At 33.6% G+C, this 18,420-nt stretch overlaps 1 protein-coding gene across 3 annotated transcripts; it reads left to right on the top strand.

Annotated features, from left to right (window-relative positions):
* The first annotated feature begins 13,214 nt into the window (after positions 1–13,214).
* On the top strand, positions 13,215–16,132 carry LOC108364810 (uncharacterized). Of its 3 annotated transcripts, XM_017618656.1 has the most exons (3): positions 13,215–15,677; positions 15,755–15,911; positions 15,975–16,132. In XM_017618656.1, exons 1-3 carry the CDS (start codon positions 15,483–15,485, stop codon positions 16,097–16,099), a joined length of 477 nt encoding a protein of 158 aa, XP_017474145.1. In that variant the 5' UTR covers positions 13,215–15,482; the 3' UTR covers positions 16,100–16,132. The 3 variants fall into 3 exon arrangements, 1 of the variants encoding a protein (XP_017474145.1); XR_001847824.1 differs by having other exon boundaries at positions 15,755–16,132; XR_001847825.1 differs by having other exon boundaries at positions 13,215–15,911.
* Positions 16,133–18,420: the final 2,288 nt, after the last annotated feature.

Genomic DNA, 18,420 nt, shown 5'->3' with positions numbered 1-18,420 from the left:
AAGTTGCGGAAACCTCAGTGAAAATAAGTAAGTAAAATATGTATGCATCTTAAAACAAAAATTTTAAAACAAACGTTAAAAATAAATAAATATATTCGAGTTAAACAAAACAAATTATTGTACTGTTAATAGTTTCTTTAGGTTAAATAAATATGCGCGTTAGTACAATCATATTCGAATGTATGTATGTATGCATGTACGTATTACAGATTGTATGGCCGATAGGAATGCCATAATCGCAATGCTGGAATCGTGGTTAGAACTTTTCTTCTGCGATTTCACGAAATCGCGGGGGAGGTGATTTGTTATATATTTTCATGACCTCGACACCTTGGATTTCAATCAGATCCCAACAAAATCCCATTGAAATCCTCACTTTTAAAAACGAACAAACTTTTTAATATTGAAATTTTCTGCCCATTATTTCATTTGAAATTTCATACAAAATTATTTAAGCAAACATTGATTTTCAGAAAGTAGAAATATGAAGTTTGGAAAAACGCGTTTTCAAGATTTCGAAGCCCAACTCTCAGATTTCATTGATTTTGTTTATTAAGTTAGGATTGTTAACGGAACCGAAGAATACCCCAGGAACTCTAATATTGACATCGCCATTGACAATTTTAATGGATGTCCTGTGATTTTTTGTTGGCAGTCAGTCAGTTATTTAGTTTATCTTTTATAGAATATCGCACTTTGGGTTATTGAGTATTGAACTACACAGAAAATACAGCTACATAATTTATTTTACTGGGTGACCTAGCCAGAAGCGTACTATAAAGAATTTACATGATTTTATAACAAAATTAACGTTTTGTTACAGAACTTTTACTATGTTCCTGAAATTACTAAAATCGAATCAAAATCTCTCGCATTTGGCTTAAATCTCTCTTCCGCGCTGGTAAGAATTTTTTTTAACCGAGAACTAAAGTTCCTCTTTTAGTTTTTAACCGACGACTTCAATTCGTCAATTATCGGAATATTTTATAGTATACATATATATATATTTTTGTGTATGTTACCGCATAACTTTGGACCACGACTCGTATAATTCTTTTTTTAAAGAAAAAGGTATTACCTCACAGGTGGTCACATAGTAGTTTGGTTTAAATCCAATCATTCGATCATGAAGAAATTAACGTTAATCTTAAACTTTTTTATGAGAATTGAAGTCGGTTTTATTTTTGGCTTAAAAATTTCCAATGATGTTATTGTGGAATCTAGGTATGGGATATAAAGAGAACGGTGAAAGTATTCTTTCAGCGATGCGGCTGGGTGGTTTGCTCAATGTTTTGTCGATCAACTATTCGCGAGAGGCGTAATTCCATATCCAAGCATTCAGTTGTATTCGTTTCTGATTTTAAAAGCTGTACAGAGTGATTGTCACCGTATTGCCTGTGTTCTTTTGTTATTGTTATGATTCGCTTTATATGCTCAGCACACTCAATTACATTCAGGTTTTCGGTTGCCTACTGGTTCAAGAATCTTGCTATATTATATATTTCTCAATTAGGCATAATGACAAGTATGAATGTGGTCTGTGCAGCTGCAGAAAGCAATCGGAGAGCAGCTTTTCTTTTGCCTACATTTTCGAATTTGTTTTCAAATCGGTTTTGTATATCTCACATCGGTTAGAAAACAAATATAAATACATAATTCATATAACGCGAAGTCAAACTTGGCTGGGTTTCTTTATACAGCCCGTTTTTAATTGGAATTATTATTATAATAAATTTGTATTACTGTTCGCTTCCATTTCGGTCCAACACGCAAATTTATTATTAAACAAATGTCGAATAAAACCAACAGCTTTTGTTTACTTTTGAATACGGTTGCATCGATTGCGCTATAATAACTGAGGAATAAACGTTTGAAAGAAATAAGTGTTGAATCAAGTCGGCCTTTTGTGAATGCGGTTTCGCGTAGGTATAAACAAGTTATATGATGATATACTTGGAAGTGAAAAGGACATAGACAATGAATACATCTGATGAGGCGGATTGGTTTTCGGGAGAAAGATTCTGCGAAAGATTGATGGGCCTTTTTGCGATGTCGGTGGCGAATAAAGACGATGATGGACCGAGGAGCTGTATGAGCTTCTCAACGATAAAGACATAGTGCAGCGAATAAAAAAGCTGCGGGCACCCTGGCTTGGGCATGTTGTTCGAATGGACACCGACGCTCCAGCTCTGAAAGTATTCAATTCGGAACCCGATGGTGGTAGCAGAGGAAGAGGGAGGCCCTCTCTGCGTTTGAAATTTCAGGTGGAGAAGGACTTGACTTCCCTTGGCCTTTTCAATTGGCGTCAGTTGGCACAGAAGAGAAACGATTGGCGAGCTCTTTTGGACTCGGCCAAATCCGCGGTTACAGCGCTATTAAATAAAAAGAAGAAAATGTAAAGTTTCCTGAGTCTAGGGGTGGGCAATTGGGGCTGCCACAACCTACATATATGCCCATGGTCATTAATGTATTGTCCTGCGTGTCACCAATTGCTAATATACTTAGTAGTTATTAACATCATTTACTCGTTCAGTAATTGAGCCGTAAACATCACCATGTGGCCCCCAGCGATTACTTCTTGTTCTTAAATTTGAAGAAGAAATGAAGGCGGCAGTACTCGTCTAAGCTCATTTAAAGCCCTTTATGATAAATGTGAGAAGTGCATTGAAGTAGAGGAAGATTATATAGAAATATAACTTTTTATACATTTCTATCAGCTATTGTAATACCTTAGGCTCAAATCTTTTCAGCGTCCCCTATTATGTCAACGTTTGTCAAATTTAATTTGGAGACAAACCGCTTCCGCCGTTGTGCCATCTTCAGTGTTATTTTTCGTACGAAATTTTAAAAGGGATGATGGATATTCGTTCCAAAATACAGCATTTTCTCACCCTGTCAAAAGAATTAACTAACAGTAACAAATTTCACAAATCTTCTTGTCTTATGGCAAAAAGGTTTAGGGAAAGCATGCAGGTACAACAATACCAACAGAAGACCCTAGAGGTTTTTTCGTAATAAAAAAACGATATGAGTTCATTTCCCCAATTTTCAACCGTAGGCTTAGTAGAAAACCTAACAAGCTTTGGCGATTACCAGTACGAATTCGAACTTATCAGAAAGCGCTCCAGTACACACATTTATAATATCTTCAGTACTATTTTCCGGACTAATTCTGGCTATTTGTGACAAGTCCAGACTCCTACGGGATCGGAACTAAAATAATAAGAACGGTGTTAAACTTTTGAAGTCTGTATTTTCAAAGTTAAAGCAAAAATTAAAAAAGCTGATATTGAGACTAATTACAATACACTGATTTAGTTGCAATGTTTTCACTGGCACTATACATTTAGGGTCACTTTGTATTGACATTAAATTTTTCGTCAGTTACTCAACAAGAAAAAAGGTTAATAACCGTTATAGGTGAATATTTTGAGTTTTATGAACTTGACGCCCCCATAGAGCTAGCCATACGCATGAGTACTCGACAGCGTTTCATATTTATGTATGTATGTACATACATACCTACATATTTATGCATGGCGTATGTATGCCCATATTTATATACATATGTACATATGTATGTATATACACTAGAGTGGTTCAAAAAAACACTCTTTTTAAAAATTCATAAACGCTACATCAATATATTGTTATTTGTGATAAAAAAGAGATAAGTATTTTTTTATTTTGAAAAAGAAAAGTTTTTTTAGAGGTCGTGCTGGTAGGTTTTTTTATAAAAACGCTGATGTTCTAAATTTTTTTATTTTCGATATATGTTAAAATGCAGCTAAAAATGTGGTTTTTACTAATTACATGTCTAACTGTCCCAGACAGGTATGTAATTAAGGGATTGCTCTCCAATAATACCAGAGTAATTACATGCAAGAACCACATTTTTAGCTGCATTTTGACATGTCACGATAATATAAAAAAAATTTGAACATCAGCGTTTTTATAAAAACCCGACCAGCGCAACCTATAATTTTTTTTTATAAAAAAAATCGTTTCTCTTTTTTTATCACAAATAGCAAGAATTTAAGGTAGCGTTTATGAATTTCCAAAAAAAAACTTCAACCACTCTAATATACACAAAAAATTATTAAAATACTTTGGATTTAAATTTGGGAAAGCAGATTTAATAAAAATTTACATTTCTCCATGGTTGCGCATATTCGACATTGATATACATAGTACATATGTACATAAGTGATATTACACAAATAAAAGACACTTGTGTTTTGCATTAAGGCGTTTAAGAAAACAGCCTCTCTAATTTATTTTACCTTTAGCCTAAACAATTGACTGTAGAAAAAATTAATGGTCACTTTTATACAAAAATATATCATATGCCATTGTCCTGCTGTATCAAAAACACGATTGAAATATCTCGGAGTTAATAATCTTGAAGAAGTTCTCAAAAAGCGTTGACATCCTAAATGATTTATACTTCGAATATACTTAACTGAACCTCTATCTCCATCTGGCATCACTAGTGACCTATTGGCCTATGTGGGGCGGTCAGCCAGCCACAATAACCTAACCTTACCTTTATAAAAGATAAAGTACATAGGGAGGGAGTTTTGCAAAAAAATTAATAATTAAAATAAAACTTTGTGTCTGCGTGTTTTTAATTTCCTTCATCTATTGATTATCACGTCAAATTTCGCTACTTCATTTCCTCTTTTTGCCTAAAAATTTGCATGGAGTGTTCATTATTTAGCTCAATATATAAAATATAAATATGTAGTTGTGCTAACGCCAACACATCAACTAATTTACACCATTCGTAGGAATTTTGGTTGCTTGTCGTCTAATTGACGCTTGACACAAATCTCTAGCAAATCTCAAGTAAATCTATTACATGGCTTTTTTCCAACATTAACAATACTTTGTGTTTCGAACTGAAAATATTTGTAACTTTGCCATATACTATGGACATACATACTATGTATTTTTGTATGTACTATATCGTCGCTACCATGTCAAATTATAGAATGTGCTAAATGCAGTTTTTTTGTTCTCCTGAAAAGTACCCATTTTCACATTCGATAGTTTGATATGGTAGCGACGATATGTACAAAATAGTTTTGGCTATTTATCTTTTGTTTATTTAATGTCTATTATTTTTTTATTAAAGTCTAGCTGGTTATACAACTAACACAAAATAAATCCAGATTTCGATCTTTGTACAATAATTATAAAAATTCTGCAAATTTTTACCATAATTTCAAACTCTTTAATCAGAACGCAGTTTTGTGGCCCATTTAATTCTAGTCTCATGAAGTGTTTGTTTCAAGCTGCTAAAAATCCCGTTTATTTTTGGCACTTTTTTTTTGCTTGCAGTGTCCTTCATATAAAAGAAAATTGTCGAACATACTTTGTATAGAAAAATCGTGAAACACTTTTAACCAAAAGAATCTCAAAAATTTGAATTTAAGTTAAATGGGCTAGAAAACTTCATACCAAGATGTTTTCTAAAGACTGTGTTTGCATACGATTCACTTGTTTGTTATCAATCAATTCATCGCTTTCTCATCGACGCCATCGAATTGAAATGCGTTAATTTCTTAGTTTTTTTTTTACTTTAGTATAAACTGTACTGTTGGTAAACCATGTATTCCTCAATAAAAGCGACCTGATTTTTAAATGTCCGTTCAAAGTGCCATGCGAAGACAATCAGGCGTCTTTTGAAGATATGCATATACAAATGTTTATACATACAAATGTATATATGAATGTATGTACATACATATGCACCTGTGTTGGTATTTGAAGTGGAATTCCTGTTTTCGTTTTTATTATTTGTTTACACAATACACAAAGCCTGAGGGTTAAATTTTTAGTATAGGCACATGTCTGCGTATATAAGTGACATTGTAAATGCCTACACTAGCAGAGCAAATTATTCAGACAAACTATTTTTGTGTTACAAAATAACACCAATAATTTCTATTGAGTTGGCAAGAAAGGAAATTCTGCTTTCAGAAAACAGATCGCACTAAATAATTATTACAGATTGGTTAAGAATTTATATCATATCCAACACGCTCTTAAAGTGAAAGTACATAACGTCCATTGCGTCACCGTCACCGTCACCATCACCGTCACCATCACCGTCAGTTGTCAAAAAAGTTGAACTGGTGTATTTGTATGAAGTAAGTTACATGAACAAAGCTGACGGTGACGGTGAGCACAAATTATGTAGCTCAACTTTAAACTTTGTTTATGCGTCTGCGTCAAGTGACAACTATTCTGTGTTTTGTTTACATATTTGAACAAAAATTTTTTCAGTTTGTGCATTTATTTAAATAAGAAATGTAAAATAGGATGAAAGAGGGGTAAAAACCCAATTTTTGCAAATAGTAGCAGTCATCAGATTTTCTTTTCGTTATCAAGTTTTACAGATGTCTACACAGGTAACTCCTTTGCTAAATTTACAGTCTCAGGCACTCCGCACTTTATGCGCCTAATCATAGTAGTGTAATCGTTTCGGCATACTAAAGTATGAAGCAAGGCACATTAAACAGGTAGTATCAGTAGAGCAAAAACAACATTTGCGTGTATTTTGTTGTTGCTTCTGGTATCGAAAGTGTCAAAAACTGTTCTGAATTTTTTCTTCTAAATCAAAGCGTGCCATGTGAAATACAAAAAATTATAAAAAATAAAAAATTGAAATTGGAAAAAATAAAAATTGATGCAACTTTCTTTCCTAGTAAATTTGTTTGCTTCTCGAAGCATTGATCCATCCTTTGCAAGGCCCAGTAATCAGCGGTCGTGCTGCCGAGTTGGGCGAACGTTCCAAAAGCTGCTATTCAATCGCTTGTTTTGTATGGAAAAAGGTTTCACATGCAAATGGATTTTAACAATTCAGAATTTTTGTGAGTAAAAATTAAAAATATTTGACATTTTCGAGACCAAATAATTTGAAAATAAATCAAATCAGCTGCTCTACTGATACTACCTGTTCAATGTACCTTGGTATGAAGCTTTTATGCCGAAACATGCATTTCAATGAAGCTCTGTACATTACAGTTCATAACAATATGCGCGTTCCTTATCTCCCAGAAATAGTCAGAAAAAGTCCGAAGTAGTCAGATTTAGTCCAAAAAGCGTTCCTTAACTCAGAAATGACAGCAAAAATGAGAGAGCAACAGTCAGTGAGAGCGACTCTCATCAGTCCGAAGTAGTCAGATTTAGTCAGAAGAATTTTTTCTGGCAAAATCCTGAAAAGTGTCAAACTCAACTGAATTTAAATTAACGGAAATTAAAGAATACGCAAAAAGTGAGAATAATCTAAAAAGTAAAAGAAATGAATTGAAATTGGAAGGAGGCAAAAAATAATTGATATAGCAAGTGTTTATTGTGCTTGTGCTTGTGTGAATGTGTTTTGTACATACATTTCTGTTCTTATTTGACGTTAGTTTTGTTGTTGCCATTCTTTGGACTAAAAATTTGGTTTTTTGCGTTCCTTTACTTTTCCTGTTACTCTCTTTTAGTGAGCGCATTTTGCTTACGCTCTGGCATTTTGACACTTTTCAGATTTTAGTCCAAAAAGATAAGGAATGAACCTAATATTTTCGCCTAATCATAAAAGCTTAATGAATCAAAGCGCTCAACATTGTAAGGCGCTTGCTGTTTGTTTACTTTTTTGATTTAGAAATAAATATTATTTATCATTTGAATACGAAATAATTGAAAATGAATTATTTCGTGTCACAATTCATGCAATTGTATCGAATCATAAGCGTTTATGCAATACTGCACTGCAGAAATATTTGCGGAAGTGTATAGTTGAGAAAGAACGGGCAGAAAATGTGTAGAACGTGTTTATTAAGTGGTGACATATCGTCGCTACCATGTCAAGCTATCGAATGCGAAAATCGGTACTTTTCAGGAGAGCAAAGAAAAAAAATCTTGTTATCATTAGGAAAAAGTGTGGGATTTGACACCTTGTTAAAGCCAGTACCCTCTGCTTCTAAGAAGACTAGAAATTCGACGATTTGCCAACTTATCCTAAATGAAAAAGCATTTTAGCACATTCGATAGTTTGACATGGTAGCGATGATATGTAGGGCGTGCAAGTGCGCAAAAGTCGAGTTGTCATGCATTCGTTTCGGCATGAAGAAACGACCACTCTACTATGATGCGCCGACACTGCCTTAGGGTCAAAACATAGTGGAGCGGCGAGCAAAGCGAAGAGGTAGCATCGAGCAGAGCTTCAATTAAAAAAGTGTATGTACGCTTTGCTCTTCACTATGCGCTTTCCCATTGAAACATATGCGTTTTTAAATCGACGCTTTGCTCGATGCTCTTTGCTCGCCGCTCCACTATGTTCTTACCCTTAGTAGTGCGCATAGAAAATTCCAAAAATTATAAAAATATGTTTATAAAACGATTTGTCAATTATTTGGTCGAGGATGAGCTTCGGGGGGCATGTACCTCTTTTGCTGCTTGCGCATGGGTTTAGGGCGAGTCAAAGTAAGATTTCCCTGGATTTGAGACTACATTTGTAATATTTTTTTTGTTATTAATTATTGCTGTACGGTGCGGATAGTTTAACCAAAAACGTTATAGCATTTTAGCCTTATTATAGAAATACGTTTTTGTAAAGAGCGGTGGCCCTTCGGCAGACAATGCTAATCCTCCGGTCGTATTTCTGTCTTGATAAAACTTTTTATAACATTCATTTGCCGTTTGGAAGCGGGGAAAAACTGTAGGTCCCTCCTTTTGTGTAACAACATCAAGATGCACACCACAAATCATGGGGGACGCTAGGCCAAAAACTTAGCAGAAGTATAAGCGCGAAATATGCATATCGACGGCTTATAAGTATGTATTAGCTTCAGTCTACAATTCTGAGAAAAAAAAAATTTATTCTGATATAAAAATCCATCTAAGACTTAACTGTCTTCGGTGATGTTAATGCTGACCTTGTACATATATCGCTTGTAAGAATAGAAAGCAGTGCTCACGATTAAGTCGCAGATGGGTTCTAATATCAGAAAGTAGTTTTTGTGAAAATTGTTGTTAAAGGGTATTGTATATAAGCCCTGGATATACAGGGGAAAAATATTTCTCGCCAAACTAATTACACTGCGCTACACTAAAAAATACCTGGGAAGTTATGTATATTTTCTGGTAGGTCTTTTCGAGTAAAACAAAAATCGAAATAATAAATTTGCCAAACACCCCGAAAATCTTAATTTACCGTTAAAAAACCGGGTTTTCGTACTTTTGCGCACTTATAAGCCTGTCACTTAGTGCAATGTGAGCCGAGTTTCGAACGATATATTTGTGAATAACGAAACCTTAAGAGATCTGTGTGTATTTACCCATCAAACACCTTTTTTTAATTTTTTACCTATTTTCAGCTTTGGTGAGCTTTTTACGCTTTATTTTATAAGAAAACCACACTAGTCCTAAATTGGCTTTAAACTTAAGTTAATAGCGAGTAAAACGAGTGTTTATTTTTAAAAATCGGATGAAAGTATACTGAGTTATTAAACTTTTTAGGAAAACAAAATTTTTGCAAAAATATTATATGTGGCTATACAACTCATATGTGTTTTCTTGCCCGCTTTTTTTTAATTTGACGTTTTCTATGATCCCAAAGTATGACCATTCCGAGATCCCGAAAAGCAGGAAAAACGTTTTAAACGTCCCATTGTTAAAGCTCAAAATGTTGTCCTACTACCACTGCATTTAAACCTAGGATATATGAAACTATAGGGGTATTCTCACAGTCTTGCAAAGCCTTGCACGGTGCACGGATTGCACGGTTTGAAAAGCTGTCCCATAAGAAAACCGGTTTTTTTTCGTGCAATCCAGTCACCGTGCAAGGTCTTAGCAAGACTCCGAGAATACCCATAATTGTAAAAAAATTAGATGTAAATAGCAGTGTTGGCATTAATCGATTGATTTTTTAATCAATTAGTTAATTCGATTAAATTCAATCCGATTTCAGTTAATCATGATTAATTTTAATCTGATTAAACAGTTAATCGTAACCGCGATTAAAAAAATTAATTTTTAATCATTAACCCTTAATTTGATTAAGTAGGTTTGGTGATTAATTAATTTATGCTGGAATTTTACTGTGCACACAAGGCCAGTTAATCGGGTATGGCAATGTCGGTTTTCCTCATAAAACTAAGCAATTTGGTGTGCATTTTCATTAAGATCTATTTAACAGACGCTAAGCAAACTAGGTTTTAATATCCCTCTGCACATGTGCGATGGGTTATAGAAATTCCCAATTTACGTATTACTATTAATAATTCTTATTATTTTTTTTATATATTATGCGTTTCTTATAAGCGTGAAACACAAAAAAAAATAACTATAACCCGTGTTTGGTTTCAAATTCGCACACACTAGACCACTTAATCAGATTTTTTTAAAATTGGATTAACGATTAATGATTAAAATTAAGTAATCGTAATCACAACCGACGATTAACGATTAAAAAAATTTAATCACTAATCGTACAGATGATTACGATTAATTAATTTTAATCGTTAATCGCGATTAACATTTTAATCGTTAATCAGATTAACATTTTGCCAAAACTGGTAAATAGCAACGCTTTTTGTCATCTTAAAGGGGTATTCCCAAAATTATGTGAAGCAAAAATAAAAAATCGTAAAATTATGAGCGAAGTGAGCTTTGTGAACAAGCTAAGCTCTGTAGAAAAGCGTGCATGGAAGTTGTAGCGCTATGTATTAATTTTGTTGGAAACCACAGAAGCGACGACTACATATGTCACGGTTGTTAACGAATTTTTGAATGCTTAGGGTGGAATGGGCTTTAAGATGTCCATAAAAATTCATTTCATCCATTTGCATTTCGACTTCTTCCCACATAGTTTGGGTCAGTTCAGTGATGAACGAGGCGAACATTTTCACCAAGAAATAGCTACAATTAAAAAACGTTTCGGAAGAAAAAATAAATAAAAACAAGTAATTTTTAGCAAAAAAAAAACCGACTTCAACTCCCATAAAAAAAAAATATATATATATATATATATCTCATGATCCACTGATCGGATCTCAACCAGATTAGTATGGGACCACCTCTGAGACACTACCTTTCCGATGCAGAATTATCGAAATCGGTTGACGTGGTCCAAAGTTATGCGGTAACATACAAAAAAAAAAAAAAAAATATTCCGACGAACTGATAACCTCCTCCTTTTTGGGAAGTCGGTTAATAATAATAAGGCCATTGGCCAATAACCGTGCCAAGTTTGGTGGAAATTGGTGGAGCGGTTACTGAGATATACAGATGTAATCATAAGTGGGCGTGGCTACGCAAATTTCTCAAAAATGTATATTATTTTTCGTCTCAAAATCATTGTAAATATCAATTTTGAGTGAATATGCTTCACTACCGTTATATGGGAGGTAGGCGTGGCTATTGTCCGATTTATACATACCAAGTTTCGTTAAGATATCTCAATTTTTACTCTAGTTATCGTATGCACACACGGACAGACAATCACCGCTTAATCGATTTCTTTTTTCATTANTATATTATTTTTCGTCTCAAAATCATTGTAAATATCAATTTTGAGTGAATATGCTTCACTACCGTTATATGGGAGGTAGGCGTGGCTATTGTCCGATTTATACATACCAAGTTTCGTTAAGATATCTCAATTTTTACTCTAGTTATCGTATGCACACACGGACAGACAATCACCGCTTAATCGATTTCTTTTTTCATTATGATCATTTACATATACATTTGTCTATATCTATCTCGATTCGTTTTGCCTGTTACCAACAACCGTTATGTGAATAAAGTTATAATACCTTTGTGCACAAGTGCGCTTGGTTGTAAAAATGATTTCAGAATATTCTACAACGAGAAACTGATGATGCTTAATTAAGAAAAAAACGGTCAAGAAAACGTTTTTGAGTAGTATAGTCGAAAATAATATTTTTGCAAAAATTTTGTTTTCATAAAAAGTTTAATAACTCAGTAAACTTTCATCCGATTTTTTAAAATAAACACTTATTTTACTCAGTATTAAATTTAGTTTTACAATCAATTTAGGATTAGCATGGTTTTTTTTATAAAATACTGCGTAAAAACCTCACCAAATTTAAAAAAGGTGAAAAAAGTAAAAAAAAAATGTGTTTTCTGGTTAAATACACACAGATCTCATAAGGTTTCTTTATTCATATATGTATATGTATGTATATCGTTCGAAAGACCGAAGTCTCTTCTTTTTAAGCCCGGCAATAAAGCGAAACTCGGTTCGTAATGAACTAACTAAGTTAGGNTTATAAAATACTGCGTAAAAACCTCACCAAATTTAAAAAAGGTGAAAAAAGTAAAAAAAAAATGTNAAAAAAAAAATATTTGCTTGGTAAATGCACACAGATCTCTTCACATATATATCGTTAGAAAGGCCCAAGTTTCCTCTTTTTAAACCCGGCAATAAACTGAAACTCGGTTCATAATTAACTAAGTTACAGGCTTATAAGTGCGCAAGAGTACGAAAAACCGGGTTTAACGGTAAATAAAGATTTTGGGGGTGTTTGGCAAATTTCATATTTCGATTCTGGTTTTACTCGAAAAGACTTACCAGAAAATATACATAACTTCCCAGGTATTTCTACTTTATGTTTGTTTTTGTAGCACTGTGTTATTACTAATTAGTTCCAAGAAAAATCACTTCTTCCATTATATATGGGTTCGAAATTAAACTTCATGGTGGANTATTTCGATTCTGGTTTTACTCGAAAAGACTTACCAGAAAATATACATAAATTCCCAGGTATTTCTACTTTATGTTTTTTTGTAGCACTGTGTTATTACTAATTAGTTCCAAGAAAAATCACTTCTTCCATTATATATGGGTTCGAAATTAAACTTCATGGTGGGAAAGGTGTTGATTTTACGTAAACTTCGGTATGATCAATAGAAGATATCGAGGGCTTATATTCAATATGATCTATCTACAGTTTTTACACCAATAAGATTCCTATCTAAAAATCCACCTTAGACTTAACTGTCACCGATGATGGCTGACTACCAAAACGTACCAATACAATGTTTGGATACTGTTCTACTGCGGTATTTAAACTGTTTATATATGCAGAGTTGCGAAACATTGCAACCATATACATTGCATATTTTGAATATTTAATAAAACAATGATCACCATTTCGGAATTTTCTATTTTTAAAACACCAATGGACCAAAAACAAACGAAGCGGCAACTTTGTTTCTGATGCGCTGCAGCAAGAACACCCTACAAGAATTGTATGATGGAAACTAATACATAGGTATTTTTATTACTAACACATTTGAAAATATTTCTAATATTTTTGCGTTGGTTAAAAAAAGACCATAAAGCTCTTATTTTTACGATATTGCAAATGTGGATGCGAGAGTGAAACAACTAATATATTCGACAGAGTTGCATTTTTTATGACAGTTTAGGAGTTCGAAGAAAAGCGCGCTGACGCTTAAATTAAAAGGAATTGTGGCAGCGTGCAGACGTGAAATTTGAGCGAACATTAAATTGTTATTTAAAACAAATAAGAGAAGCGTGATAAAAATAAGTAAAAAAATGAAAAGAAGACATTTTCAAAATTGTCTTTATAAAGAAAAAAGGACATTTGAGTCCAATGTTAAAAATTATAAAAGATTGCTAGAAGTGGAATGTGCGGGTAGTGAAAGTGAAGAAAATTCGAGGGCTTTTGTGAAAAGTATTCCCCTTATATCCACAAGTGAACCCGATCCTGTAGCTTCACCACCTGAAGTAGATAATGAAAGTCAGATCAGTAATTTTTTGGCCACCGATAGTTTGGATGTAGAGCCCGAAGCGTCCACTTCTTTAGCTTTAAGTTTCCCTGCAGAAAATATTGACGCAAAGAAAAAGTGTGACGAACTTAAATCATGGGCTGTTAGGAATAATATTTCTCAAAACGCTTTAGAGGATTTATTGAGAACGTTGCATAAAATAGGAGTCAATGATATTCCCCTGTCTGCGAAAACACTATTAAATACCAGCAAAGAAAAGATAAATGTTTCAGAAATTTCGGGTGGTGAATTTTTGTATTTAGGGATTCAAAATTTTTTTCTTTCGAGCTCTTTTAACTACTTAGACGGACAAACTGAAGTTTCTATAGATGTAGGTTTTGATGGACTCAAACTTTATAAAAGTTCGAACAGAGTTTTATGGCCTATCCTGGGTTCAATTGTAGGGTTTCCTAATGTCAATCCCTTTATGATCGCGTGTTTTTCAGGATTCAAAAAACCAAATAATTTAGATAGTTTCATGTCGAATTTTTGTGCGGAAGTAAAGGTGCTTAGAGAAAATGGCGTTAAAGTAGGGTTTAAACAAAATGTATTGCAATTTAATATCCGTCTGTTTGTTTGTGATTCCCCAGCTAGGGCTTATGTGACAGGAGTAATATCACACAATGGCAAAAACGGTTGCTCCAAGTGTTGCCAGGTGGGTGATTACAAAAATAATAGGATTTGTTTTCAGAAACAAATCGGCCCTCTAAGATCAGATACAAGTTTTAAATTACGATTAAATCCCTCTCATCACCTAGAAAATTTTAAAGTAAAAAAAAGCATTTTAGAAGAATCAGGGTTTGGAATGGTGTCGCAGTTTCCCCTAGATAGTATGCACCTAGTCGACTTAGGGGTAACTAAGAAACTACTTAAACTTATTATTAAAAAAGAAAATCATACTATTATAAACAAGAAGCTCGATTTTATCTCTAAATATGTCCCATCAGAGTTTGTCCGCATATCTAGAAGTTTAGAAGAAATTCATAATTGGAAGTCGACTGAGTTTAGGCAGTTTTTATTATATACCGGAATATTCGTTCTAAAAGATTGTATCAGCAGTGATCAGTATTATCATTTTTTGTTATTGCATAGTGGTATTCGTCTTTTGTCTAATGAAAAATCTCACATAATTGAGTCCAATGTTTCCCAACAAATGCTACAAGATTTCGTCAATATTTTTGGAATTATATATGGTGATGAGTTGGTTAGTTTTAATGTTCATGGGTTACTTCACTTAGCAGATTGCGTTAAACAATTTGGGCCCTTAGACTCATTTTCAGCATACAGGTTCGAAAACTTCATGCAATATATAAAAAAACTTGTAAGTAAACCCAACAAAATCCTTCAGCAAATATATCTCAGACTTCATGAAAAGCAGGGACTTCAATTAAATTCAGAGAACGAGTCAAAATTTGCATCATTTAATTTAAATCCGAACAAAATGAAAGATAGTTTTTGTTTTAGTGAATCGACAGGACCTATGAAGGTTATCAATATTATAAAGTCACAAGAGCCCAATAAAATAAATAAAATAATAAATAAAATAAAAGTAAGTGTTTGACATCCTTATGCTGGTTTCTTTTGATATTTAGTTTCTCGATTCTACGATTTATTAAAATATAATTTCGTAAAAATTTCTTTATTTTCAGATTGTTGAAAAGAGTGAAATGCTTGCACAAAATAAGGCAATAAGCGAGTGCAAGGTCATGCTCAAAAAGGTGACGGAATCGGTGTTCCGCATGACTGGTGAGACCCAGGACAAAGAGCTGGACGACATCGCGAGCACGTTGCCGCTGCAGTCTCAGACGGCAGTCGCTGAAGTGGAGGAGAAACTGCAATGCCCGGAGTATGCCCAAGCAATGGTAATTAAATCAAAGATTTTTCTTGAATATCCCTTGTTGGAACCTACATAATTCCTTTGTTTTAATCTTTTTTAAAGACGACATTCCTCCACAAAGTCAAAGGGGCATCTGAAGACGTCGCGACCATAATGCGAAATATTTTTTCTGACGAGCTGCCACAGGGGTTTAACTGGGACGGAAGGTGGGAGAAAAAGTCCCTTTGCAAGTTGGCACTCATCGATACCATTTTGCGAAGTATACATTACAGTTAACTTTGTACTGTTAAAATTATTAATAACTTGTTCTTATTTAATTTAGACGTATTTAAAAAACAAGGATCGAGGAGTTTCGAGCTCAGCGTTAAAAAATCTATTTTGCTGAGTCATCATAGAATTAAGCAGCGCACTTATCTACGCAACAAAAATAAAAATACAGCAAAATAATGTAAAATAAAATAATATAAATAAAAACATATAATAATTTATAATAAAAAGACAATAATAATAATAATAATTATAAAATTTGAAATGAAATAAGTAAGAAAATTAAAAAGAAAGAAAAAACCTAAAAAAAACCATAAAAATGAAATGAATTGACTTATTTTTTTAATTATAAATCGTTATGTGTTTTAAATAAACCTTATTTTCAACAAATTGAAAGACAACTTGTAATACCTTTGCTCAATAACAAAAAATTATTACCAGATTTTGCGTAATTGAACGCTTTATCATTTAAAAACTTGTGAAAATATGTTAAAATTTTCTATTATTGAACAAAGTATACATATTTATTAATTTATAGAAAATGTTTGCGTCAACTGTGATTAACACGCGTTATCAATATTTATATCAAACAAGAGAAATCATTGTTGATTAATTATTACATCACATATGATAGTCACAATGGCATGTTTTATACACCAGGTATGATAGTCACAGTTGCATGATTTTTACATCAGCTATGATGGTCACAATTGCATGATTTTTATATCACGTATGATGGTCACAATTGCATCATTTTTATATCACGTATGACGGTCACAATGGTCTAATGTTTACATCAAGTATGCTAGTCATGCTTGACAAATATTTCCATCATTGATGATTATAGTCTATATGCCAAACACCGTTCGAGTAAACAGTGCGGCTATATGCTGATCAAGTTTGTATAACTAGTCTGTTAGAAAAGGATGCAGCATCACACGAACACAAATGTTTCTATCAATTTTTGCATTTTGACCTTAATAATGTGATAGAAACTTGCTTCCAGGCATGGACAGAAATTGTTATCACAATTGAATATCACATGACCGGTCAAATGACTGTCATCGTTCTTGCAGGGCAGTGACTATCATTTGACAAATCATTTGAGTGGCAAGACTGATAGAGATTTCTGTCACTGGCTACCTACAAGTTTCTATCAAATTCTAAAGGGCAGTGTGAAAAATCTGATGTAAACATTTGTGTACATGTGATCTTCCGTCTTCGCCCAACTTATGGCCTTATTTAATGGTCTCTTTTTAACCAACGCAAAATTTGCAAATGTGTTAGTAAGATAAATGAGAATGTGTTAGTTTCCATCACACAATTCTTGTAGGGATGATTACTCTAGCGCTGCGTTTCGATAACTTTTCGGATGCGTTTTGGAAAAGTGTACATTGTCTACCAATTGTAGTTCGGCGGTATGGAACATTCAACTTTGTACGTATGTAATACAATTGACGTTTTGGAAGTCAGCCGATTTTAACGCTGACCTTTTATATCGCTTGTCAGAAGAATAAACTATTGAATTACGAAATTAAAATTGCAACCAGTGATAACAGTTAAGTTTCAGATGCATTCTAACATCAGAAAATAGTTTTTGTATATTAGGTCGTATTGAATATAAGCCCTCGATATGTATGTTTCCATACACATTGTGCTGTTTTAATACGGTTTTTTGAAAGAATACGGGTGACTATGTAATATAAACTGGTAATCAGTGTTGCCAAACACGGGCTTTTCCTACCAAAACTGGTAGGTTTTTTTCTATAGGTAGGTAGGTTGGTAGGCTAGATTGGATTTTGGTAGGTTTCGCGACAATAATAGTTATTTGCGAAAAATATAAAATATGTACCTCCAGATATTTTAGCAATCTTGTTTACGCGAATAGTCCACCATTGTCCACCTGACAGAGACTTCATTGTAAGCCTTGAAGAATATCACCAAAACTAACCTATTGGTCTTTCTAAAGCCATTCTTGGCTAATATCGAGTTATCCTTCTACAAACCCTACAAGGTCAGAATTCCTGAAAGGGGCTGCTGTGAAGTGATAGTAACTATGATGGACGAAAGGTGCCAAGCATGGTATACCGACGGATCAAAAATGGATGACGAGAGTAATGGTGCAGGCGTATTTTGACCAAAATTCCAGAAAGTCTGGTCTTCCCAATCGAAGGCACTCCGCACATTAAGCTCCTAATCAAAGTAGTGTAGTCGTTTCGGCATACTAAAGTATAAAGCTTTTATGCCGAACCCATGTATTTCAATGAAGCTCTGTAGATTACGATTCAAAATCATGCTTGCGCCTAATCATAAAAGCTTCATGAATCGAAGCGCCCAACATTGTAAGGCGCTTGCAGTTTTGAAATCGTCATTTGTTTACTTTTTGTGTTGGAAATAAAATTTATTTGTCAATTCAATAGAAAATAATTGGAAATGAACAATTTCGTGCTAAAATTCGTGCAAATTGCATTAAACCACGAGCGTTTATGCAATATTTCGGA

The sequence above is a fragment of the Rhagoletis zephyria genome, unplaced genomic scaffold, assembly GCF_001687245.7.
Source record: "Rhagoletis zephyria isolate East Lansing unplaced genomic scaffold, Rhagoletis_zephyria_1.1 Rzeph_scaffold_01677, whole genome shotgun sequence".
Classification (NCBI taxonomy): domain Eukaryota; kingdom Metazoa; phylum Arthropoda; class Insecta; order Diptera; family Tephritidae; genus Rhagoletis; species Rhagoletis zephyria.
The sequence above is the reverse complement of the archived record's forward strand: the minus strand, read 5'-3'. Positions and strand labels throughout refer to the sequence as shown.